Source organism: Pan paniscus, chromosome 7 (genome assembly GCF_029289425.2).
Source record: "Pan paniscus chromosome 7, NHGRI_mPanPan1-v2.0_pri, whole genome shotgun sequence".
NCBI classification, from domain to species: domain Eukaryota; kingdom Metazoa; phylum Chordata; class Mammalia; order Primates; family Hominidae; genus Pan; species Pan paniscus.
In genome coordinates, this window is record NC_073256.2 from 137567320 (window position 1) to 137592502 (window position 25183).

A 25183-nucleotide genomic window follows, 5' to 3' on the forward strand; every position below is an offset into this window, starting at 1 on the left:
TCCAGTACTTTTTAAGTAGATCTCGTTAGCTAATCTTGAAAATCCTTTTATGATTCTGGATGTGAGGAGGGTAGTATTTCAATAGTGAGAAGAAATGAGGAGGAATATTTTCAAAGCCAACACACTGGATGATACATTAAGCCTATTTCTTTTGTTGTTGTTTTTTTGGTTTGTTTTTTAATCTACAAAAATGTGTGACCTAGATCATCAATTGACTGTAAAATTCTCTTTCTATAAAGTAGATATGAACATATATATAAAATGTGGAGTTGAGGAAGGCATCCTAGAGATCATTTTATCTAGTTCTCTTGCCCCCAAATTCAGGAATCCCTTTGATAACATCTCTTATGAGTAAAACTTAGCTAGCTTCTGCCCCAGAATTTCTAGTGACAGAGAAGAAATGCTTCTAACTGTTAGAGCTGTTACAGAACTCCTGTGGGTTAGGAGCATCCCAACTGATTAGAGTTCTGTTTTCAGAAGCTATGCAAAATAATACTGTTTTATCTTCTACATAAAACTCTTCTAATATATGAAAACTTCTGTTATGTGTCTCTGATTCTTATTTTTCTTTCGTATAAAATATGCTTAAATATCACCATTTCTTTCAAGTCTTCTTTGCCTGAACTTGTCAGTTGTAACTGCTGAGTCCTTTTTTAAGCCTATGAATTACTCGAGTCAGGTCGCCCATGTCTTCATATGGTTGATCATTTCAAACCTGTATAGAGCTATCATCTGGAGAATGATAAAAATGGCTAGAAATGTATTTTGAAAAGTCTAAACTGGTTCACTCTTGCAAATAACTGTTGCCTCTGTCATTATCTGGATATTCAGTTTTTGCCTAAACTTTTTTGCCAAGTTAGTCCCACAACCTTAATGTGATAGAAGAGATAAAGTCTTCTTGATTCTCCTTCCTTTTTTAGCATCTGCTCAAGTAGAAAATTCATTATGATTCCCCTTTCCTTTTTTGTTCTTTCAACATGTTGCGATCATGCTACTAATTAGAAATTTTTGAGAGTTATCTGTGTTCTAAGTAAATTAATTAAAATACCACAATCATCTTAAAAGGTAGACATAGCCAAGTGCGGTGGCTCGTGCCTATAATCTTGGCACTGGGAGGCGGAGGTGGGAGGATTGCTGGAGCCCAGGAGTTCAAGACCAGCCTAGGCAACAAAGTGAGATCCTGTCTCTATAAAAAAAAATAAAAAAAACTAGCCAAGTGAGGTGGCATGGGACTGTAGTCCCAGCTACTCAGGAGGCTGAGGCAGGAGGATCTCTTGAGTCTAGGAGTTCAGGCATGCAGTGGGCCATGTTCATGCCACTGCACTCCAGCCTGGGTGACAGAGAGAGATCCTAAAAAAAACCCAAATCAAAATAACAACAACAATAAATTAATGAATTAAAAAATAAAAGATAGATATTATCTCACACATTTCATTGATAAAGAGCAGACAGTGGTTAAACCAGCTAGCCAAGGACCTATATATAGCAAATTATCACCACAAGTGGCTTCCTCACTCACAATTTTCTATGCATACCACCACCTGTGCTACCTTTCTGTTCTGTTTCATACTTATTTCATTCGGTTTTGCAATATGATTGCTGGCAATCTTGCTTTTCAAGTAAATTGTAAGTGAGCTCACCTAAGGTTCACTTTTCAATTAATCTTTTTTTTTTCAATTAACTTTAAGTGAGCTACCAAGGGGAAGATATGGTACGAAGTTTTGTATCTTTCTTATTATCAAGTACAGTGCTTTGGTTATATAGTAGGACTCTTAATAAATGATTGTTGAAATGAACATTTAATACTATAAATAACAATCTCCCTCAGGGCATGGAGTTGCTGGATATATGGTATACCAAATAACCAACAAGAATTTCATTTAAGTTTATGGTTTATTTTTTGTAAGTCACCAACGATTGAATACAATATTATCCAAGGTTTGTGTGTATATATGTGTATAAATCTCGGCGTGAGAGAGAGTGAGTGTGTGTGGTTTACGAAAATGTTAGGATAAATATTTAAGGAATTTTGATAAAATTGGCTGTATGTTAGTCTGGGAATTTTGTGGATGCCTGTAAGCATTGCTTAATGCTTACACTTTGGGCCTTTGCTCGTTATTAAACTTATCTGGACAAATGAGATTAAGTAAAACAAACATATGAGTGGAAGGGCAAATTAGCACTAATGGGCCTAGTTTTATGTTACTGATTGTAAAATTATGACAGTGTTTTAAGAGCACTTGTATTAAACATTATCAACTTTCCATAAATTTGGCTTATACCTTCCGAATAGAGAACTAAGTAGCCATTTCTAACATGACGTTTTTAAACAAGAGCAAAAAATCAAGGCAGAGTTATTTGTTTTGTGCAGGCTTTGGGGCAAAGTTTTAACAAATTAGGTGTGACATTTTGGTAAATGTTAAACTATCTCATGGCATTTTAATAGCATTGGGATTTTTCTTGCCCTTACTTTACTGTCCAAAAGTTTGGGGACTTGGCAGAAAAGCTTGGGAAAACTGAAATTTCACTTCTCCCAATGTGGTATTGCTCATCCTAACTTAAAATAAACAACAACTAAAGAAGAATTTATGCTGGGCACAGTGGCTCATTCCTATAATCCCAGTATTTTGAGAGTCTGAGAAGGGGGAGTTGCTTGAGCCCAGGAGTTCGAGACTAGCCTGCACAAGATGGGGAGACCACATTTCTACAAAAAATTTTTAAAAAATCAGCAAGGTGTGGTGGCACATGCCTATAGTCCAGCTGCTTGGAAGGCTGAGGTGGGAGAATCACTTGAGTCCAACAGATTGAGGCTGTTGTGAGCCATAATTTCACCACTGCAGCCCAGCTTGGGTGACAGAAGCAGACCCTGTCTCAAAAAAAAGAAAACAAAAGAAAAGAAAAAAAGGGTTTTAAAGATAAGTTATGGTTACAATGCTTTTTCCATATAAATAATGCCCAGTTTCCAAAAAAATTGCCAAGACTAGCATAGCTTTTATTTAGTTAGTTAAAAAGTACATGAGATGCAGATTAACCTGCAATATTACATGTTAAGTATTGCTTCAAAACACTTGGATGCAGGAACTGCTTTGATGAGAATAGAGAAAGGCTATTTGATTGTGGCCTTTCACAATAGGAGAAAAAGGTTCCTTTCCCCTATGTTAAAGAGGACCTTTTTCTTCTACATTAAAACAGTATTATGGGTATCTTTTAACATTTTTTAATTTAATTTTTAATTTCTTTTTGTAGAGTCAGAGTCTCACTGAGTTGCTCAGGCTGGTCTCAAACTCTTGGGCTCAAGCGATCTTCCTGCCTTGGCCTCCCAAAATTCTAGGATTACAGGTGTGAGCTACCACACTGGGCCAGGGATGTCTAATGTAAGTCTCCTGATCTGAAAAGGAAATTTTTTTTTTCTCCAAAAAGACAAACGTGGCCTGTTTTTTTTACCTTTCTTTTCCTTGCTTTGTTCTGATTGAAACGTCTGGTTATAATGTTTGGAAAAGGAAATCTTAGAATATTTCATTGGAGTTGAGTGATTCTGCTGCAATATTTCTTTGGGTGTGGTGGACAGCTATCTGTGTGACTGGCAGATTTACTGAATGTTTTGATTTGATAGGGCTGAAGCCTGCTGCCGTATCTTTTCAAATTCTCCTGCAGTCATGCCTTCTGTCTACAGAAGAGCTGCTTATACTTGTTTGGATAATCCACTAATCTTGTTTTACTTGACTTTGTAGGGTTAGGGTTATATGTATACCCTGGGGCTTTTCCTCCCATAGTTCATCAACTTTTACTAACCATTTTCCCAATGTCTTCTGTGTTCTGATAAATTAATCCAGGCTATAATGCTATGTAGATGGTAGTCACTTAATATGTTGACTATTCTTTTAGCATGTACACTGAATGTATTGCCTATTCCATTAGGAATTTTAAGGAATTTCCAGTATGTGAATTTGTTAATCTAAGAAAACATTCTTTACTAATTAGCATTTTGGTGGTAGGCCGGTAGGGGAAGATATATTTTGGACCCTAAGCACAAACTAGTACATTCTTTAATTTTTATTGCAGGACCTTAACTTGAATATTTGTATAATGATCAAAGTATATGGGTCTCCCTTTTATTGGCAACATGAAAGAGTTGTATACTAGACTGTGATTGGATATTTAAAAAAAGCTTAGTTGTCAAAAATTTTTTTATGAATGGTTGCTTGAAGGAAATATAATTAATTTATTCCTTTAGATATACCATATTATTTTGAAATAAAACCCAAGTATCAGAGATTTAACGACGTGAGTCATGTTACTTTGAAAGTTTACGTAACTATGCTTTGCTGCATTCATCAGAGGCTTTTGCACTTAAAGCTACTACCTGAAAGCTATATTAATCTACCCCACTCATTCTATTCACAGAATTGAATGATTGTAGGAGTTATAGAACCCAACATCCCACTTGATACAGTTTTTCCTTCACACTCTCCAGACTGAAAGGATGCAAACAGGATTGTTTGAAAATCTTCAGGCCTAGCTCCAGTCTAAAGCCTGATTGGCATATGCCTTACCAGATTATAGATGTTGTTTCAAAGAACAGACTAGTGCAGTATCTCTCAAAAGAACAGCATCCAGGACTGGGGGAAGTAGCATAACAGCAATTAAAAAATACTTGGGATTGGCCGGGCACAGTGGCTCACGCCTGTAAACCCAGCACTTTGGGAGGCCGAGGTGGGCGGATCACAAGGTCAGGAGTTTGGGACCAGCCTGGCCAACACGGTGAAACCCTGTGTCTGCTAAAAAAAATATAATACAAAACAAAAAAATTGGCTGGGCGTGGTGCACATGCCTGTAATCCCAGCTACTTGGGAGGCTGAGGCAGAAGAATTGCTTGAACCCAGGAGGCAGAGGTTGCAGTGGGCCGAGATCGCACCACTGCACTCCAGCCTGGGCAACAGAGCGAGACTCCATCTCAAAAAACAAAAACAAACACACAAAAAACTTGGGATTTAAATAAACAATATGGAGTATTTTTTAAAGCATTCAAGGGGGTCAGAGTCTCCAAGCTTTGTAAGCTAAGAGATAGCTTGTACTCTGCTTGGTATAATCCCTCTCATGGTGGGAATTTTATCCGGACATTCCATTATCAAAGATCTTGAAATGGTAATAGTATGGAGATACTAGATAAATGTAATGTGACTTAAAATATCATTGTAATAATAATTTTTAAAATACTCATACTCTTCCATTTGGGGGTAAATGACACCTAGAATAGTATTCTCATTCTTATTCCTCAAGAAGAATTAATATTCTTTTGAGTCCTGTAATCAGTCATACCTAGTTTTGAGTTGCAATTAGGTAACTTCAGTTGATGTGTTTTTATTGTTGCCACTGGAGACATATATCTATAGTAGAGAAAATTATAGGAATTTAAAGCTGAACACATTTTGATAAATGATAAGCATATAACAAGGAGTGTTTGCACTTGATTAGTTTCTTAGGAGTTGGACAGAAACAATCTTGAGCTGTCTCTCTTGTTGTTCAAGAATATAAAAAAACAGTAGCTCAAATGTAGTATCATTATTAAAGGAATCTTATTTAAAGAATGATATGTCATTACTATCTCTATTTGAAAATGGCTTGGCCTGAAAGCCAAAGCCATTATAATTACATTAATGTTTAAAAAAAGCGATAATTGCCATAATAGGTATGAATTATTTCTATATTTCAAAGATAGATTAATACTAGACATATCAAAATATGTTAACTACACTGAGAGGTCAAGATGAAATACGGACATTCCAATGAATGAATTGTCATAAAGGCAAGGTTCAGCATCCGTTCTTGATTAAAAAAAATTCTTAGTAAAAAGACAAGAACTTTTAAAAGTTTGACATAACATATCTGAACTCAACTACCATTAATATTCTTAATGGTAAAATATTTCAGGCATCCCTAGTAAAATAATTGTTTTTAAACTACTAACCTATACAGTAAGAAAAAACGCGTCAATTGCAAACAATGCAGTTGTCAACTTGGAAAATCCAAGAGATTAAACTGAAAAAAATATAAAGGTAGCAAGAATTCAGAATGATGGTCCATTAATATATAAAATCAATATCTTTTCTATATTAAAAACGAATCTATCAGATAACAGTGTTGGAAAGAGTCCATTAATAATAGAAACTAAAAAGTTAACTAGAAATATACTTTGGGGTAAGAAAGGCCATTTTACCCATGACACTGAATTAGAAACCATAAAGAAAAAGATCAAGTCAGATTTCTGACCTTAAAAAAAAAATCTTAACCCAGTAAATGAAATTGTCAGGCAAAAAACAAACTGGAAAAATACTAAGTATATATGAGTTAAAATTAACATATAAAGAGTTATTGTAGATCAATAAGAAAATGGGTAAAATTCATGAACAGTTATTTTGTTTAAAAAAATTTAAATAGCCAACAAACACCAAATGTCACATTTTACTGGTTATGAAAAATCTGATTAAGATGCTAATCCCATTTTACCTGTAAAATCAGAATATATTGAAAACAACCTCTGTGATGGTGGAAGTGTTGTGACCTGGTGTTCATATGAGATGCAGGTGGAAGTGGAAATCAGTGTTATTTTCTGTAGAGCATTGTGTACCTATATTAGAAAAACCTTAAAAACATGCATCTTGGGCTGTGTGAGGTGGCTCAGGCCTGTAATCCCAGCACTTTGGGAGGCCAAGGCGGGTGGATCACCTGAGGTCAGGAGTTTGAGACCAGCATGGGCAACGTGATGAAATCCCGTCTCTACTAAAAATACAAAAATTAGCTGGGCGTAGTGGCACGTGCCTGTAATCCCAGCTACTTGGGAGGCTGAGGCAGGAGAATCGCTTGAACCCAGGAGGCAAAGGTTGCAGTGAGCAGATCGCACCGTTGCACTCCAGCCCTGGGGACAAGAGTGAGACTCTGTCTCAAAACAAACAAACAAACAAACAATGCATCTTGTTTTGCCTAGCAGTTCTACAATTGGGAATTTAGCCAAAGTAAATAAATCATATATGAAAAGAGATGTGAATTAGGATGTTCATTGTGGTGTCATATGTATAAACGAAATTTGGAAGCAATCTGTATTTCCAAATAAAAGTAGGTAAATAAGTTGTGATACCACCATATATATATATATATATATAGTAAAAGGGCATTTACTGTCATCAGAATACACTTGAACAAGAAAATAATAACAAAAGATGTATTGTTTTTGTTGTACTTTGTTGTAGTCTGAATTTTTCACTGTTAAAACTCTTTGTTTTTGTAAGCAGAACAAGGTATTTTAAAGTGGAAAGAAAGTGATGTGAAGGCTGATCTTGTAGAAATGTTTTCCTAAGATGCTTCTACCATGTCTGATCATGTCTATGTGGTTAAAATCCTGGCTCCTGAACTCACTAGCTTTGTGACTTGGGCAGCTTCTCTGTGCCTTATTGTCCATCTGTAACTACGTATTAGAATTGTACCTACTTCAAAGAGTTGCTGTGAGGATTAAAGGAATTTATATGTGTACTTGGAGTAGTCTTTACATACAGCAAGGGCTCAATACATTTTATGGTTAATAAAGTAAGATGACTTTTTGGTGTGAACCATGGGAAAACTTCTACTCAGCTTTCAGTATCAGAAAAAGCTATGCATCTCCTGAAAAATATGTTTTAGTTAATCTAAAAATATAGTAAGCTTTAAAGCTTATTATGCTTCCTTCTTGCTTAGCTGCTAATTCATAAATTTTTAAGCCAAATTCACCAACTATACCTTACTATAGTAAGGTATACCTTAACTATCCTTTACCAACTATACAGGACCAGATACATTTTCTCTGTGCTCATTTAACTCATTACTTTATTGTTTTATCACCAAAATTTCCCCTTATACTAGGATTGCTGGATCAAATATATGACACTCAGTTAAATTTTAATTCCAGATAAACAATGATTTTTTTAAAAATAGTGTTTTTCAACTATTACATAGAACATACTAACATTAAAAAATCATTTGCTATTTATCTCAAATTAAAATTTAACTGTAGTCGTGTATTTTACATGTGAAATTTGGCACCGTTATCTGATCCATTATGTTTATTTATTATTTAGTTGCTTCAGATCCTTTGTGGGATAATACTGGGGAATGAATAAATGAATATATAAATGAAAAAATGAATTAAAAAATATGCCCTGGGTAGAAGAAAACTTTGGAGATATTTCCTTAATCTCTGAGGGAAGGATTTCAGAATTTCTCCTCTGTAATGACCTAGTAATAGAACTGTAATCTACAATTTGTAGAATGGTCTTTTAAATTAATACAGAACATTCATTGTTTTTTCCCCTCCAATTCTGCCTCTCTCCCTTTCTCCCTCCTTCTTTCCTTTCCCTTTCTTTCCCTTCTTTTTCTAAAAGCTTTTTAATGTTAAAATTTTTATTATTAATTATTATAGATACGTAATAATTATACCCTTTCTTTTTTTCTTCTTCGTTTTCTTGTCTTCCATTTATCGTCCTTTCTTTCTTTTGCTTGTAGCTCTTCTTTCATTGATATCCCAATGAAAATGAACAATTTGGAAGAGTTTTAGATTCACTTATATTAGGAAAAAGAAGAACTATGAGAAAAAGATGAAAGGATTAGGGGTTATTCAACCCAGTGAGGGGAAGTCTGAGTACAAAGTGGTTTTTCAAATTCTCTTGGATCACCAGTAGAAAGGTCCTATATATTTGTTCTTTGTAGGCAATATAAGACAACAGTAGGAGTTTATGTGAACTTTATGTGACAAATATGGGAGGAACACATTACTGGCAAGGACATTGGGATTGATGATAATGCTAATTTCAGGTAAAATTATGAAATTTATCCACTTGGGAAATTCACTATGCAATTTATGTCCATAGGGAAGAGTCACAAAGTACATTCTGAAGTTCTCTTCCAAATATTTCAAATCATTCTGTCCATTTACAGCATCTTCTAAAAAGTCTTTTCCTCATCAGTTTGTATTTTAGAGTGAAATGCACGATGCTCTAGGGAATTAATTACTTCCTGACAATACTAATCTACATGTTGGCTTATTCGCCTGTCCTAAATGATTACGTATACTTTATTTTCAGCCTTCTCAAAAATGTTCCTGTTCTCTCTGTTTCTAGGTGGCTGCTACACCCCATGTAAAAAGCAGAAAATAAAATGAAGATTTTCCAGCGCAAGATGCGGTACTGGTTGCTTCCACCTTTTTTGGCAATTGTTTATTTCTGCACCATCGTCCAAGGTCAAGGTGATTGAAAACTTTGAGAATCAGTAGGGTCTGGGACTCTAGCTTTCTTGTTTCTGATTATCGTTTTATTTTATTTATCCTAACAATATGTCGGCTTTTACTGAGTTTTACCAACTGTTTGCACTGTAGAAATATACACATCTTTGATGAGGATTACAACCTCACCAGTGACTGAGCATAGTGATTTTGTGGCAATTGGTTAAATAGGTCATTCTTTTTTTTTTTTTTTTTTTTTTTGAGTCAGAGTCTTGCTCTGTAGCCCAGGTATGATCTTGGCTCACTGCAACCTCTACCTCTCAGGTTCAAGCAATTTTCCTCCCTCAGCCTCCCAAATAGCTGGGACTACAGGCATGAGCCACCATGCCCGGATAATTTTTGTATTTTTAGTAGAAACAGGGTTTCACCATATTGGCCAGGCTGCTCTCGAACTCCTGATCTCGTGATCTGCCCACCTTGGCCTCCCGAAGTGCTGGGATTACAGGTGTGAGCCACCATGCCTGGCCTATTCTTAAAGTGCTTCTGAAAAGCCTGTGCAAGTTTAATCAGTGAAAGTCAAATTTTTATGTTACGATATCAGTTATATTAATAATGCTCTAATAATTAAATTGCTTTATGAATAAAGCCCTATTTTTACAGCTCTATTAATAAAGAACTGTAATGTGAGTGTGTGTGTATCCTAATCATGTCTTGTCTCTTACATAATGTACAGGATATTTCTATCATTTCATACCTGGTCCTTGATTTTGCCCCTTTTCTTAAAAACTGAGCACATAGTCTGAACGTTATAAGGGCCTGACAGAGCCTGCCAATATGCCATTTCAAGCATTCCTAATGATTTCTAGCTTTGTTTTAATTAAACTTAATTTGTGAAATCTACTCTTTGCATTCCTGGGATGGGAACTTTTATTTTTGATTTCCATTCATTTTTATAAAGTAAGTCTGGGGCTGAAAAACTACCTGTGGGCCAAATCTGACCCACTGCCTATTTTTATAAATAAAGTTTTAGTGGAGCATGTCATGCACATTTGTTTACATATTGTCTGTGGCTACTTTCATGCTACACTGACAGAATGAAACAGTCATGACAGAAACTATGTGTCCCGCAAAGCCAAAAATATTTATCTGAAAAGAATGTGCTAACTTCTGAATATGCACAACTGTGCAAAGTGATATTATTAGACAAACATGGGAATCTACAGAGACTGAAGTGTTGGTGATGAAATGTTATTTATCAGCTGAGCAAGGAATTGTAAGTGTGATAAAGTGATTTTAGGAATGCTAATGTCTAATGTTTGGCATTGAGGGTTGTAGAAAAGATCAATGCATGAACCACCACACACTGTTTCCTTTAAGGGAGGCATACCTGTTTGGAAAGGAATGGAACTTGGCTTTTTGCATCCACAAATTGCTATTATACACCTGGGGTTAAGGAACTGTATTTCCAACTACTTCATTGAACACACAGCAGGCAGTTTGGTAGACACATTCTGCTTATGTTATTTATGTTGATGAAAGAATGCTTTTAGCTGTGGCAATTGGGAAATTCTAGATCACTTATCTTCTAAACTCCAGGATACAAGACACAGATTCTTAGAAACAAAAGGCGGGCAAGTTGCTAAGCCCTCCAGAGTTGCTATCTCAGTCTAGCATAATTCAGAAGTGGTCATTTGTGGAATAACCGATCATATATAGCTCTTACGGGATACTTTCAAGGATGCTGTCTACCGGATGAATATTGTTAGCCAAATTCTGTTTTTTTGTTTTTGTTTTTTTGAGACGGAGTTTTGCTCTTGTTTCCCAGGCTGGAGTGCAATGGCAAATGGCGCAGTCTCGGCTCACTGCACCCTCTGCCTCCTGCGTTCAAGCAAGTCTCCTGCCCTAGCCTCCCAAGTAGCTGGGATTAGAGGCATGCGCCACCAAGCCCAGCTAATTTTGTGTTTTTAGTAGAGAGGGGGTTTCACCATGTTGGTCAGGCTGGTCTCGAACTCCTGACCTCAAGTGATCCACCCTCGTTGGCCTCCCAAAGTGCTGGGATTACAGGTGTGAACCATCGTGCCCAGCCACCAAATTCTGTTTTAAGTGAACACGTATGGGGCATATTCTATGTGTCAAGTTCAAGATACAAAGCTAAATAAGACCTATTTATTTATTTATTTTTTGCCTTCAACCAGGTTACTGTCTACTAGGGAGACAGGGCTGTAAGCAAATAAATTGCAATATAAGTTATGTTGGGGGTGAAGTGTGGCAAAGACAAAGATGGAAAGATAGATTGAAGCCAGATTATGGAAGATTTTAAACAACCCTGTTTTTGAGAAAAACACTAACAGCAATATCGATGATTCTCATATTTGCAACTCATGGGGGTTTGAGGGATAGGAACAAACAAGGCGTGAGAGATCATTAAAATATACTAAATTGTCCATGAAATAGGTGTTGAAGGCTGGAAGTAGGCAATGTGATTAGAGAGGATGCATCTAAGAATCATTTAAGGGGTATAAGAGAGAAAAGTTGTCTGCTGATTATAAGTGGAGACAGACAAAAGACAGGGAAATATTGAAGATAAATCAAGTTTCTTGATGGAGACCTGAGCAGATGGGGTCTTTCATCTTGACCCCTGTGTCATTACTGCTTCTGTATCTTTGCATTCTAATTGTTTATTTACCTCAGCTCATAAAAGCCAATAGTTCTCTCTTTAGTGTCTGTATCTCTAGTACAGAGCAATGTTTCAGTCATAGTAGACATTTGTTGAAGAGTTTAAACAAGTAGAAGACAATGAGTTCAGTTTTAGACAAATATATGGAGCTTAAGGTGTCTGTGGGACATTCAGGTGGAGATGGCTGATAGGCAGTTGGTGGTCTGGAGTTTAGGGAAAAAAGATCAGCGCAGGAGATTATATTCGAATTGTATTTTATTTAGGAATTCACTTATAAGGATTTTTGAAGCCTTAGAACTAGAATTAGGAAGGGATATCAAAGTGGAAAGAGGTGAGGATGAAGTCTGCCAAACATCAATAGAGTTCAATAAGAGTTTAATAGAAGAAAAATGACTGATTGAAAGAGTAAAAAAAAAAAAATCCAACATCAATTATAAGGAGAGTCAGGGGAATGTAGTGGATGATAAGTGAAGGCTGGAGAAATTTTCAAGAAGGAAGATGGTGGCTGCACGCTGGGGGAAACCTCAATAAGAAAAGCTTTAGAGGCCTTTGGTTTTGCTGATTAGGAAAATATGAGACTTTTGAGAAACCTCATCTTATTTCTACCATTACGCCTCTTATTTACGTGACTGATTTTGAGCAAGGAATAAAAAATATGAATTGCTTTATTGGATTGATTTTCTGCTTTTAAAGCAAATTTAGTAGTGAGTTCCTGTGGGTTGGCCAAATTTGACATTAATTTGCAAAGCCAAATAGACATTTTCAGAGAAAAAAAAAATAGTCTGGTGGCTCACGTCTATAATCCCAGCAGTTTGGGAGACTAAGGCAGGCGGATCATGAGGTCAGGAGTTTGAGACCAGTCTGGCCAATATGGTGAAACCCCGTCTCTACTAAAAATACAAAAAATTAGCTGGGCATGATGGTGCGCGCCTGTAGTCCCAGCTGCTCAGGAGGCTGAGGCACGAGAATTGCCTGAACCCGGGAGGTGGAGGTTGCAGTGAGCTGAGATGGTGCCACTGCACTCCAGCCTGGGCAACAGAGCAAGACTCCGTCTCAAAAAAAAAAAAAAAAAAAAGCAAAGTCAGTGTGGTAGGCAGAATAATGTACCTGCAAAGATATTCACATATAATCTTCAGAATTGTGAATATGTTATATGGCAAGGGGGAATTAAGATGTCAGATTGAATTGTTTGTTAATCAGTTGACCTTAAAATAGGGAGGTTAGCCTGGATTTTCTGGGTGGGCCCAATGTAACTGCAAAAAGTTTTAAATATGGAAGAGGGAGATAGGGCAGCCAGTGTCAGCGGCCAGGTGAGAAAAACTTGGCTGGGTACTGCTGGCTTTGAAGATGGAAAGAGACCACAAGTCAAGGAATGTGAGAAGCCTCTAGAAGTTAGAAAAGGCAAGACAATGATTGATTCTCCCCTACAGAAAGAAATTCAGCCCTTCTGACACCATCCTTTTAGCCCGGTGAGATTGATTTCAAACTTCTGACCCCTAGAACTGTAAGATAGTACATGTCTGTTGTTTTAAGCCACTAAGATTTTGAAATTTATTATAGTAACGATAATCAACGAATATAGCTAGTATTAAAAGACATACAGTATGGCTCACGTCTGTAATCGCAGCACTTTGGGAGGCCGAGGCGGGCGGATCACGAGGTCAGGAGATCGAGACCATCCTGGCTAACACGGTGAAACCGCGTCTCTACTAAAAATACAAAAAAAATTAGCCGGGCGTGGTGGCGGGCGCCTGTAGTCTGTAGTCCTAGCTACTAAGGAGGCTGAGGCAGGAGAATGGCGTGAACCTGGGAGGCGGAGCTTGCAGTGAGCCGAGATCGCACCACTGCACTCCAGCCTGGGCGACACAGCGAGATTCAATCTCAAAAAAAAAAAAAAAAAAAAAAAAAAGACATACAGGAAATTAATTCTTGCTCCTTAATTGCTAATCCACAGAATGTGCTTTACCATTTAGTCTCTCCATGGAATATTTTATGAAAAATGTTCCCTCTCCAGGACCTGTGAACCTACATTGGCTCAAATAACTGTTTAAACCTGGATTATTCCAGCATCTTCTTTTCAAGACAAGTTGTTAAATGAACTAGAATACAGAAAAAGTAGTGTGATGGCTGTAGGAGAAAAATGCGTACAGCAATAACAGAGTGATGGGATCCACACTTTCTTGGAAATTTCACAGTAAATATGTACCTGGTTCTAGCGATGTTTGTTTTGGATGGTTACAGGAAGGAGCCACTGAAGGTAAAATAACTGTCATTTAAAAACCTCAACGCATAGAAAATTGGAGACTTCGCATAGGGGCTAGCTTTAACTTTATAAAGACCTCTGTGTTCACACGTTGACACATATTTCTTGCTGTTAGTAGCCAAACACATTTGAAAAGTTGAGAATATTTTCCTTACAGCTGTTTTCAGCATCTTTATAATGGATCATGAAATTACAACATATGAGGTTCTAAACCACATTTAAAAAAAATCCCTGTAGCATATCCTACAGTAAAAGTCTCTCAAAATTTAATTGCTCCGATTTATAAAACATTTAGGCAGTACATTTAACTGAAAAAAATGACTAACATAAAAAGCTAAAGTTTTTGTATTTTATTTTATTTGTTGAGCCAGAGTCTTGCTATGTCGCCCAGGCTGGAGTGCAGTGGTGCGATCATGGCCTCCACATCCTGGGCTCAAGTGATCCTCCTATCTCAGCCTCCTGAGTAGCTGGTACCACAGGCCCATGCAACCACACTCAACTGATTTTTGTATATACTTTTTAGAGATGGTGTTTTGCCATGTTGCCCAGGCTGGTCTCAAACTCCTGGGCTCAACGAATCTGCCTGCCTTGGCCTCCCAAAGTGCTGGGATTACAGACATGAGCCACTGTACCCCGCCAATAATCAAAAAAGAATTTTTTTGTTTTTAGATTACTTGGAAAAATAGCCAAATACTTTTCTGCTCTTTAAAAGTCTTTTAAAAATAAATATAATTGGTTGCCCTATCAACTTAGCATGCTAAAATATGTTTTAAAGAGGTAAAAACTCGCAGTGTGATTCATGCTGCATTATCTTTATCAGCCAGAAATTTTTGGTTGTGAATAAAATAAATTTTCTCTGGTCAACTAAGCAAAAATGTATTCACCAGTAGATAATGCAGTAGCTCATATAATCGAAGTAAAAGTAAATAATCAAGCTTTGAAAAGGATAGGAATCTGGGAAACCCTCTGGGATACGGTCTGTAGAAACTAGTGACCATTGTCCTTAGGGCATGTCATTGGAATGACTGGAGTTACTTTCCATCCTTGCATCACTGGAGTCAAGTTTCAGATTCTTGGGAGAGTCTGCTTGACCTGGTTTGAGTGATTTTCCCAGCCTTTAGCCAGGGGAGGATGGTTGGCCCTATGCAGTGGGGGAGGCAGTGTTGTTCATTGGAAGAAAACCAGGATGCTGTCATATAAGGAAGAGGAGATGCGATTATGGGTAGGGAAGAACACAAGATGTCCATTTCAGTGTCCCTGTGTAAAAACTAGCGTTTTAATAAACAAATGTGAATATTTTATTAAAATAAGTATCTTTACGTAGATTGTCACTTGACAAAACTGTAAGCGTTCAAATTCAGATGAGAAGAAAGGAAGGAAAGGAGGGAAGAAAGGGACAGCCAAAAGTCAACTCTTTAATGAATAGATTATGAAACAGAATTTCGTAAATGCTTGATAATAGTGAGGCTTCAATGACATGACATAAACATTTCTCTCCTGCCTATGAGCCTCTATGGGAATGATTGCAGTGGTATTCTTTGAGCTTAAAGAAAATCTTCCTTCACAAACAAAGCACAACACAGCACAGCAGAAGAAAAATGCCCCTACACTTTCAGTAACAAGCCTAACCCTGCAGTGGAGTGGAAGATAATGGGTAGCCGCTCCTCAGTCTTCCCCCTCAGTCTCCCTTTGGGATAATGTTTATATATTCACAGATCTTATATCAGGCCTAATCTTATGTGCAATCTCATCTTTTACACTTCACCATGCAAAGGATGAGTCTGTTGGTTTCCTCTGGGCTCTTGGTGTGTGCTGGAAATCAAACTTTACACTTGATGTTCGTCTTTTTTAAAAGATTAGGATTTGAACTGACATAAATTAATTTTTCAGTCAAGTTCATGCAAGCGTTTATAATTATTAATGGAAGTTAAGTATATGTTAAAAAAAAGTACTTCCTTTGTGCTTGCAAACAGAAAAATCATGGGTCTGGTATAAAATGTACACAAAGTTTTGTTCCATGAGATAAGAGCAATTATTTCTCCATGGCACTTAAAGCGTTTCTGTCAATCCTGCTGCTCTTGCTTTGGCTCCAGTCCCAGTGCCTTCTGAAAGGGGGAAAAAAGCTAACTTTGAAATCCACAGCTGTGACCTCAGGCCTCTTTCTTTTTTAACTAGCATTTCTTCTTTTCAATATTTTTTACCCTAAAGGCAAAAACCTAAAAAACCTAAAGAAAATGTGTATGTTATGTTTAACCAAGATCTCCTTTTAATGACTGTGAGGGTATTTATGCTTCTATAGGCAATAGATGTGGTCTGTTGCTAAAAGGTAATAATGATATTGTTTTTGGCTAGCAGTTATAATGGGAATGTAGACAGTTGAATCATTTGTAAATTAATAAAAGAGTTGAGTATTGATGGATTTGGTCGTTGCATTTGCTTCAACAGTTTTACACTTTGTTTTCTTGAGCAATTGAATGGAAGCCGATGCCACTCTTGGTTCTAGAACACCATCCAGATTACCTGAACATGCTCCACGTTGCCCTCATTTTCTACTGGAGATTTGGAAGCCAAATCTTAGTCTAGTGACTAAGAGATGTTGAGGGCTATAAACTCAGATGACATTTAAAGAATAGTAGCATGGATAGAAAATTTAGTAATTTTTAACCTAGGAATCCTGAATGTTGTTTGCTGTTTTGAGATGTCAACACACCTGGAGTGCTAATGGAATCATTGACTCTCTTGGAATTTCCTAGATTGAAGCCTCCATCCTATTTGTACTTTTCCACTTGATGGTTCCCCAGACAGCTTTCTTTCAGCAGCTCATTCATGCAAAAACTTGGGCGATGACATTTACTAGTCCACTGACTTGATTTTACTCAGAAACTTGCATATATTTTTAATATTTAAAAATTCTTACTTTTAATTTTCTTCCATAAGTAATAAGAACCTATCTATTAATAAATTTTCTTCTCAAGTTGATGACTAAGCAAAATAGTAACAGTTTTCTGTTCATCCAAATGTTAGGTTCAGCACCTTCCTCTTCCATTTGAAAAAAGTTATTCTTATGATAAATTTATGCTTTCTCATTAGCCAGAGAAATGTAAACTCTTTCTTCCATTCATGTCACATTGAGAACAGGAAGCTAATGTTTTTATTCAGCATGGCTAGCATTCTCTACTTAGAGATAGTAAAGGACAAATAGAAAGAAAATCTATTCTTAAGATTGTGTCTTTCAGTGCTTACTGATTTCAGATGCTTTCATCTGATTTCATACTGATTTCAGTTTGTGGAGTAGTAAATTCTTCATTCATCTAGCTCAATGAAGGGTGACTTCTTTTTTTTTTTTGAGATGGAGTCTCTCTCTGTCTCATCCAGGCTGGAGTGCAGTAGCCTGTTCGCAGCTCCCTGCAGTCTCTGCCTCCTGGATTCAATTAATTCTCCTGTCTCAGCCTCCTGAGTAGCTGGGACTACAGGCGTGTGCCACCACACCTGGCTAATTCTGTATTTTTAGTAGAGATGGGGTTTCACCGTGTTGGTCAGGCTGGTCTCAAACTCCTGACCTCAGGTGATCCACCCGTCTTGGCCTCCCAAAGTGCTGGGATTACAGGCATGAGCCACCCTGCCTGGCCGAGGGTGACTTCTTAATATGAATCATCTTTCAAAGAAACAGTGCATTTCATCTGGGGTCAGAGATTGTCCTTCATCAGTATGTGAACTTGGGCAAGTGCCTTAGTTGCACCTTGGTTCCTTTATCTATAAAATTGGAATAGCAATGTATGTTTTGAAGATTAAGTGAGCTTTTAAGCTGAATCATTACATGAAGTAGGGGAAAGGGAACAAATATTTATTGACTCCCCATTATAATGCATTATATTCATGATATCCATTATCCTATTTAAAGTTGTCATCTCTCCTTTGCAAAAAGTATTGCCATCACCTTTTCTAAAAATAAAGAAACTCAGGTTTTGGAAGAAACAATAACCTGCTCAAGGTTATTAGCTAAGTGGTAGAACCAAGAATGAAACTAACAGCCAAACCCCATGTTATACCCCATGCCTATGTAGGAGAATGTTTGTTTCTTTTCTGTACACTCTGTTTTTTAAAATGAGAAAGAGAGACTGGGCTTAAAAGTGGATAAAAAAGGCTAACTTTTCCATGAAGTATTAACTTTTCTTTTCTAACAAACTAATTTAGAGAGTATGTAATAAAAACGTTCTTACCTTTTTTGAGATACTGGAACATTTGTGTAGTGTTCCAGAAATGTGTTTTGAAGTTTGAATGACCTACACAAAAAGTAATACAGATCTACTCATTTTTGTAAACTGTCAGAAAAGATAAAACATTCTGGGCTGATTCATGACCATGTGCTTTGTATCTTTCTGACAGGTATAAATCAGGTACCCTTGAAAACTGGATCCAAGTTTATAAAACATAATTATTTTACTTGGTCTTGAATGCCTTTACAATCATTTTCTCAAATGTTTTTAAATGAATATTTTATTACCATAATATATCCGTAATAGCCCTCTCAAATTATCATATAATCAAAAATATTGAATTACCAAAGTGAAAAACCTAAGGACAAACAACAGGTCTCAGTAGAGTAGATTATAGAAGCTCACATGTTTCAAGGAGAAAAATTTATCCTTGTAACATAATGAAAGCATTTTACAAAATTAGCTTCAATTATTAAACTAGGCTAGAGTATTACATTCTAACACTTGGTCTTAGTTCTTTGTCATAAGGTCACTACTGTTTGACAAATGGATATCCCTTGGGTAAGAAACAAATGCCTTTAGTTTTGTGTTATCTTGCAAACTGATCAGTTCATTAGTGAGGTTGTAAAAAATAATATATATTATGGCCAGGCGTGGTGGCTTATGCCTGTAATCCCAGCACTTTGGGAGGCCGAGGCGGGTGGATCATGAGGTCAGGAGTTCAAGACCAGCCTGGCCAAGATGGTGAAACCCCGTCTCTACTAAAAATTCAAGAAAATTAGCCGGGCGTGGTGGCACGTGCCTGTAATCCCAGCTACTCAGGAGGCTGAGGCAGAGAATTGTTTGAACCCAAGAGGCAGAGGTTGTAGTGAGCTGAGATCGTGCCACTGCACTCCAGCCTGGGCAACAGAGTGAGACTCCCTCTCAAAAGGCATATGTATATATATTATATATTTTGAGGCTGATGAAGTCTTTTGTGTGTATTTTTATTATACTACTTTGACTTTCTGATTTAACAAATAGAAGCTTAAATGTTACAATGTTTATATCATTTTTGTTCTTCCTTTTCAGTGGCTCCACCCACAAGGTTAAGATATAATGTAATATCTCATGACAGTATACAGATTTCATGGAAGGCTCCAAGAGGGAAATTTGGTGGTTACAAACTTCTTGTGACTCCAACTTCAGGTAAAAACAATTGACTTTGTTTTGTAGAGCATTAGCAACTTTTCATGCATAGGCAACTAAAAACATGTAGTGCCAAGCATTGTGTTAGGATTTTTTGAAAGCTTTTGGTTTGTTTAATCTTCAGTGTTTAAAATCTTACCCTCGAATCAAGGTAATAATGTTCCCCAAAGAGTAAAGAATGACTCTTGGCTCCAGTTCTTTTTAGACCAAATAATCAGACAATCAAGAAGTTTTATTTTCTCTGTTTAGTCATAAAATGAATACTTTGAATTCATTGGAACTTAAATATACAATGCACCTGAGTGTCCAATAGTTTTGACTAGTTGAATAAACTATTATTAATTAACTCAATAGAATAATATTCAGCATTATACATTAAAATTAGAAAGGCTAAGTGGACATTGTGAAAATAAGTGATAAGGCAGGAAAAACATAAGTTGAACACATTTTTTGATCATGAATAGTTATTTAAGGATGCTTTAAATTAAGCATCTTTATTTTAAAGATGATACTTAAATGATGCTTAAAGATACTTTATTATTTAAAGAAGCTTTAAATTAAGTGTCTTTAAATAATGAAGTATCTTTCAACATCATTTGGTTGAATTTTTCTTTCTCATATTTTATGTTTTTATTATATGAATATAATAAGCTAAAATAATACAGACCATATAGGGAAATTGCCTCTGCTACATGGTTGTTATGAAGATGAAGATGGGATCAACAACTGGATTGCTTGAATTCAAATCTCGATTCTGTCACTTATAAGTAGTGTGATTCAGGCAAGTTAATGACTCAGTGCCTCAAGTTTCTTCTATACAATGAGCAAACAATATTTGTACCCACCCCATGGAGTTTTCTATGAATTTGCAACTCAAGGTTGATCTGGGATCAGCAGCACTGGCATTACCTGAGAGCTTGTTAGAAATGCAGAATACTGGGCTCTACCCTTGACCTCTTCAACCAGCGTCTGAATTTTAAAAAGGTCCCCAGGTGATTCCTATGCACATTAAATTTGGGAAGTACTGGTTGTGAAGACTAAAATAAATATAAAGCCCTTAGAACAGTGGTGCCATATAGTAAGTGCTCAGTAAATGTTACCTATGATTGTCATAAAGATGCTCTCAGGTCCCATTAGTTCTCCAAGGATCCATTTTCACACAGTACATAATAAGTACTTAATAATACATATTTGTATAATATATATTTATGTAAACATAATAATTAGTTTTTCTTTTTATTGGTGATAAAGAGGGTTATATGGAGCTACAAGCCTTTCAGTGGTAGACCTTTTCCCAAAAGATACAGTGAAGGAGACAGATGCTGTATTGTTCATTAATGTGGATGTCTTACTCAACAGTTGACGTAAACATTCAAACAAGACAAGCAGATGAAACACCTGGTTTCTTGCTTGGTCACCAAAAGGCCATATCTTTTATTTATTTTTTAATTTTTTAAATTTTTTGAGACTGAGTTTCGCTCTTTGTTGCCCAGGCTGGAGTGCAGAGGTGCGATCTCGGCTCACTGCAACCTCTGCCTTCTAGGTTCAAGTGGTTCTCCGCTCTCAGCCCCCCGAGTAGCTGGGATTACAGGCGCCCGCCACCATGCCTGGCTAATGTTTATATGTTTAGTAGAGATGGGATTTCACCATGTTGGCCAGACTGGTCTTGAACTCCTGACCTCAGGTGATCCACCTGCCTCAGCCTCTCAAAGTCCTGGGATTACAGGTGTGAGCCATCACGCCCGGCCTGACATATCTTTCATTAAGAAATGTTATCCATAGACTCATTAGAATGACTTCTGGTTGAGCAATACCAGATGTCCACTTTTCCCATGGTGGCGTACAGAAGTGACTTGCTTATGGAAAACAATATTCTCAAACCTTGTTCAGAGTTTTCATTTTGGAGTATGACTCAGTTATGAAATTTCTTTAATTTTTAAAAATATAGCTTATTTTTTAAAAAATAAGCTATCATGGGAAATTTAAGTTTAAAAGATTCTTGAACATTTATGATTCTAAAGGTCAAAATACAAGTTACTATTTTTTGTTACCTCTGAGAATCCCTCATGTCTGATCTGGAAAGGTAATTTTTTTTCCTTCAAGTGATTGGTAGCTTAACTTTTTCTGATTAATTGCTGATAATACCAAACTATTAAGTACCCCCAAGCAAGTGTTACTGTGGAATCACAGAATTGTAGAAGTGACTTGGGTAGCCTCTGAAACAAACCTTCATCTGAATCCTTCAATCCTCTCTTGAAGAGTGCACCCAAGAAGTAGATGTCTAGTTCTTGCTTAGACATCTCCCATGACAAAATAAAAATTGGGAATGAAAGCAAATTATTTCTTCATAAATGCTAGGTTTATTTTCCACAGAGTTCTTACCGCAGCAACCCAAGACAATCAGTCTTGACAATCTGGTATCTATTTGATTAAACATAGTAAATAAAGAGTAATAAATACATTTAGCTGCAAAATGTTTATAGCTGTTTCAACACGATGAGATATGGTCCAACTATTGTTTCTGCCAGCCTTTCTGAAAGCATGTTCCATGGTATTCTGTAGGATGCTAATAGCTATTATATAGCTAAATAGTTTAATGGTCAAATAAATTTGGGAAATGCTGGTTTAAACAGAGTTTAAAGCTTTTTTTGTTTGTTTGTTTCAGGGATCTCAAAGCCTTTAATAAAATAATACACTCCATAACTCTCAAAGAGGGACTCTAATATACAGGGTTTGTTTTTTGAGAAACTTTTTTTTAGTGAAACACACATTGTGAAAGATATATTAGGTGCACTTTGTAGTAGATGAGTTTTAAATGACAGAAGTTCCTAAAACCAGATTTAACATCTTGAACATAAACGCACATAAGGAAATGGGTTTTGGCAAGAGAAAGACTCCATTTTGCCCTCCAGTAGCAGGCAGCCCAGATAATAGCAGCATCAAATTTCAGATTTAAAAATATTAATTTTATTGCCATATGATTAAATTATAATCTGTATTATGTTTGATTAATTCAGCAAATTTCAGTCTTCTCTTGCTGGTACTGCTAGAGAGACAGAAGTTTTAAATTAATTTTCCTTTTCTCAGACACATAATTGCAGGCAAAAATTAGAGAAGAAAAGTAAAATTTGGAATTCTGCATAAAAGTTGAGTATTTATCACCAGCACTTTCAAGAAAGCCTTAGATGTCAGTGTAACCTGATGGAGAGGTAATGGGATTTTGAAATCTTTTCATGAACCAAGCCAACTTTTAAGTAGCCAGTCAATGAGTGATTCCTTCAGCATCCTCAGCCATTTGTGGTCAGATTTAAGATAATTAAATTGCTCATGTTTCAAGGATGCTTTGACTCACTTTAGAGAGGCTGTAGAAAAAAATTCCAGTGTAAATAATTACCTTCGGCCTGCCCATATCTCCCCTTCACATTTTTTTTTTGAGGTGGAGTCTCGGTCTGTCACCCAGGCTGGAGTGCAGTGGCGCAATATCGGCTCAACTGCAACCTCTGCCTCCTGGGTTCAAACGATTGTCCTGCCGCAGCCTCCTGAGTAGCTGGGACTACAAACACCACCACGGCTGGTTAATTTTTTGTGTTTTTAGTAGAGACAGGGTTTCACCACATTGGCCAGGCTGGTTTCAAACCCCTGACCTGAGGTGATCTGCCTGCCTCGGCCTCCTAAAGTGCAAGGATTACAGGCGTGAGCCTCCTCACCTGGCCTCCCCCTTCACTTTTAAGTGGAATTCTTTCCTTGAAGAGTATATCTGATGTTGAGGGCTTGCTGTCCTGTAATCTTGTACTATGGCTTTTCCTGCTATATAAAAGCAGTAGTGTGTTATGATGAAATATTTTTGTGAATTTGGTTTTCTCTAATTTCGACAATTGTTAGTTATCTAATGTAAAAAGGGTACAGCTAAAAAGGAAGATGGAAACTATTTTATAATTAGGTGCAATACACATATATACCATTGTATGTATTTTTAAATGTCTTCACCTCTTGATGTATGTAAAAAAATCATGATGTACACTCTAAATATATACACTTTAAAATATATACAACAAAACACATTTCAAAAAATGCCTTTACTGTTTAACACCATAATTGCTAACTAATAAAGTTTCTTAATGTACACAGTGGACCTTATTTCTTAGAACTGATTTATTTTTCTCTTTTATTATAGGTGGAAAAACTAACCAGCTGAATCTGCAGAACACTGCAACTAAAGCAATTATTCAAGGCCTTATGCCAGACCAGAATTACACAGTTCAAATTATTGCATACAATAAAGATAAAGAAAGCAAGCCAGCTCAAGGCCAATTCAGAAGTATGTATTTACAGTTCTCAAAGCACCTCCGCAGGACTCTGTCCCAGCCTTGGATTTGAGTCTGTGATATATATTCTACAACTTAAAATTCTAGATTTTTCAGATTTACAGAGATCCTAGAAGACCTTCAGTCTTACCTTCAACGAATTCCTCTGATCTCTAATACTTTCCTACCCTTCCCTTTCCCCCATTTTGCTGTATTCTTACTTATCCTTTATGCTTTAGTTTCCAATGAACTTCTTAACATTGGCTCCTGAACCTTACCCAGATATCTCTCCTATGTGATTTCTTAGCATCTAGAGCTTCCCTTCTGGTACTATAACACCATATTGTAATTGCTTATTTACTTCTCTGTGACCCCTAGAAGCCTGCAAGTTTTGCAAAGACTGTAACTCAATAATTTTTATTTCTCATTGTATCACAGTTGCATATTACAGGCCTGGCATATAATGGGCGCTCCATAAATATGAATGTCTGAATGGATAATGCCTGCATCTCCTCTGTAGGATCCCCAGAAAGTGCCAGTCCAGGCTCTACTAAAACAGCCTATGCAACAGGGAATTTAATTCTTTCCAATTGTTAATCAGTTGACACAGGGACTGTTCTATGCCAGTCTCCATGATAAGCTGATTTGTCAACAAATACAATGTGATAAGTATTGGAGAGAGTACATATAGGACTCTGTGAAGAGAGGTACTCTCTCTGCCCGAGTAATGGTCTGTGGAGAGGATAGGCATGGGAAAGCTTCATGTTTGAGCCAGTTCTCAAATAGTAAATTGGGCATTTGGAGAAAGGATAGGGTGTGCAGAGGACATTCTAAGAGGGAGTGAAAGCTCTGCGATGGTCCAATCAATGTCCACACAGTTCCTTAGGAAGCATTTCCTTAGATTGAGTTTAAAAATGGTCCACACAGGCTGGGTGCATTGACTCATGCCTGTAATCCCAGCACTTTGGGAGGCCGAGGTGGGCGGATCACCTGAGGTCAGGAGTTCGAGACCAGCCTGACCAACATGGAGAAACCCTGTCTCTACTAAAAATACAAAATTAGCCGGGCGTGGTGGCACACACCTGTAATCCCAGTTACTTGGGAGGCTGAGGCAGGAGAATCGCTTGAACCCAGAAGGTGGAGGTTGCAGTGAGCCGAGATGGCGCCATCGCCCTCCATCCTGGGCAACAAGAGCAAAACTCCATCTGAAAAACAAAAAATAAAATAAAAAATAAAGATCCACACAGGCCCTGATTCTTCTGTCTCTCAGGAGACATTCATTCATTC

At 36.9% G+C, this 25183-nt stretch overlaps 1 protein-coding gene across 6 annotated transcripts in view; it reads left to right on the plus strand.

Moving 5' to 3' along the window:
* COL14A1 (collagen type XIV alpha 1 chain) overlaps positions 1–25183 on the plus strand; it is a 245676-nt gene that overhangs the window by 13841 nt on the left and 206652 nt on the right. For 4 of the 6 annotated variants that reach the window (XM_063606884.1, XM_057303085.2, XM_034966539.4 and 1 more), the window contains exons 2-4: positions 9147–9271; positions 19476–19592; positions 23767–23910. In XM_063606884.1, coding sequence (XP_063462954.1) covers positions 9184–9271; positions 19476–19592; positions 23767–23910 — 349 coding nt within the window. In that variant the 5' untranslated portion in view covers positions 9147–9183. Of the gene's footprint in view, positions 1–3246; positions 3375–9146; positions 9272–19475; positions 19593–23766; positions 23911–25183 lie in introns of all 6 variants that reach the window. The other 2 variants (XM_063606883.1, XM_063606882.1) reach the window with 1 other exon arrangement.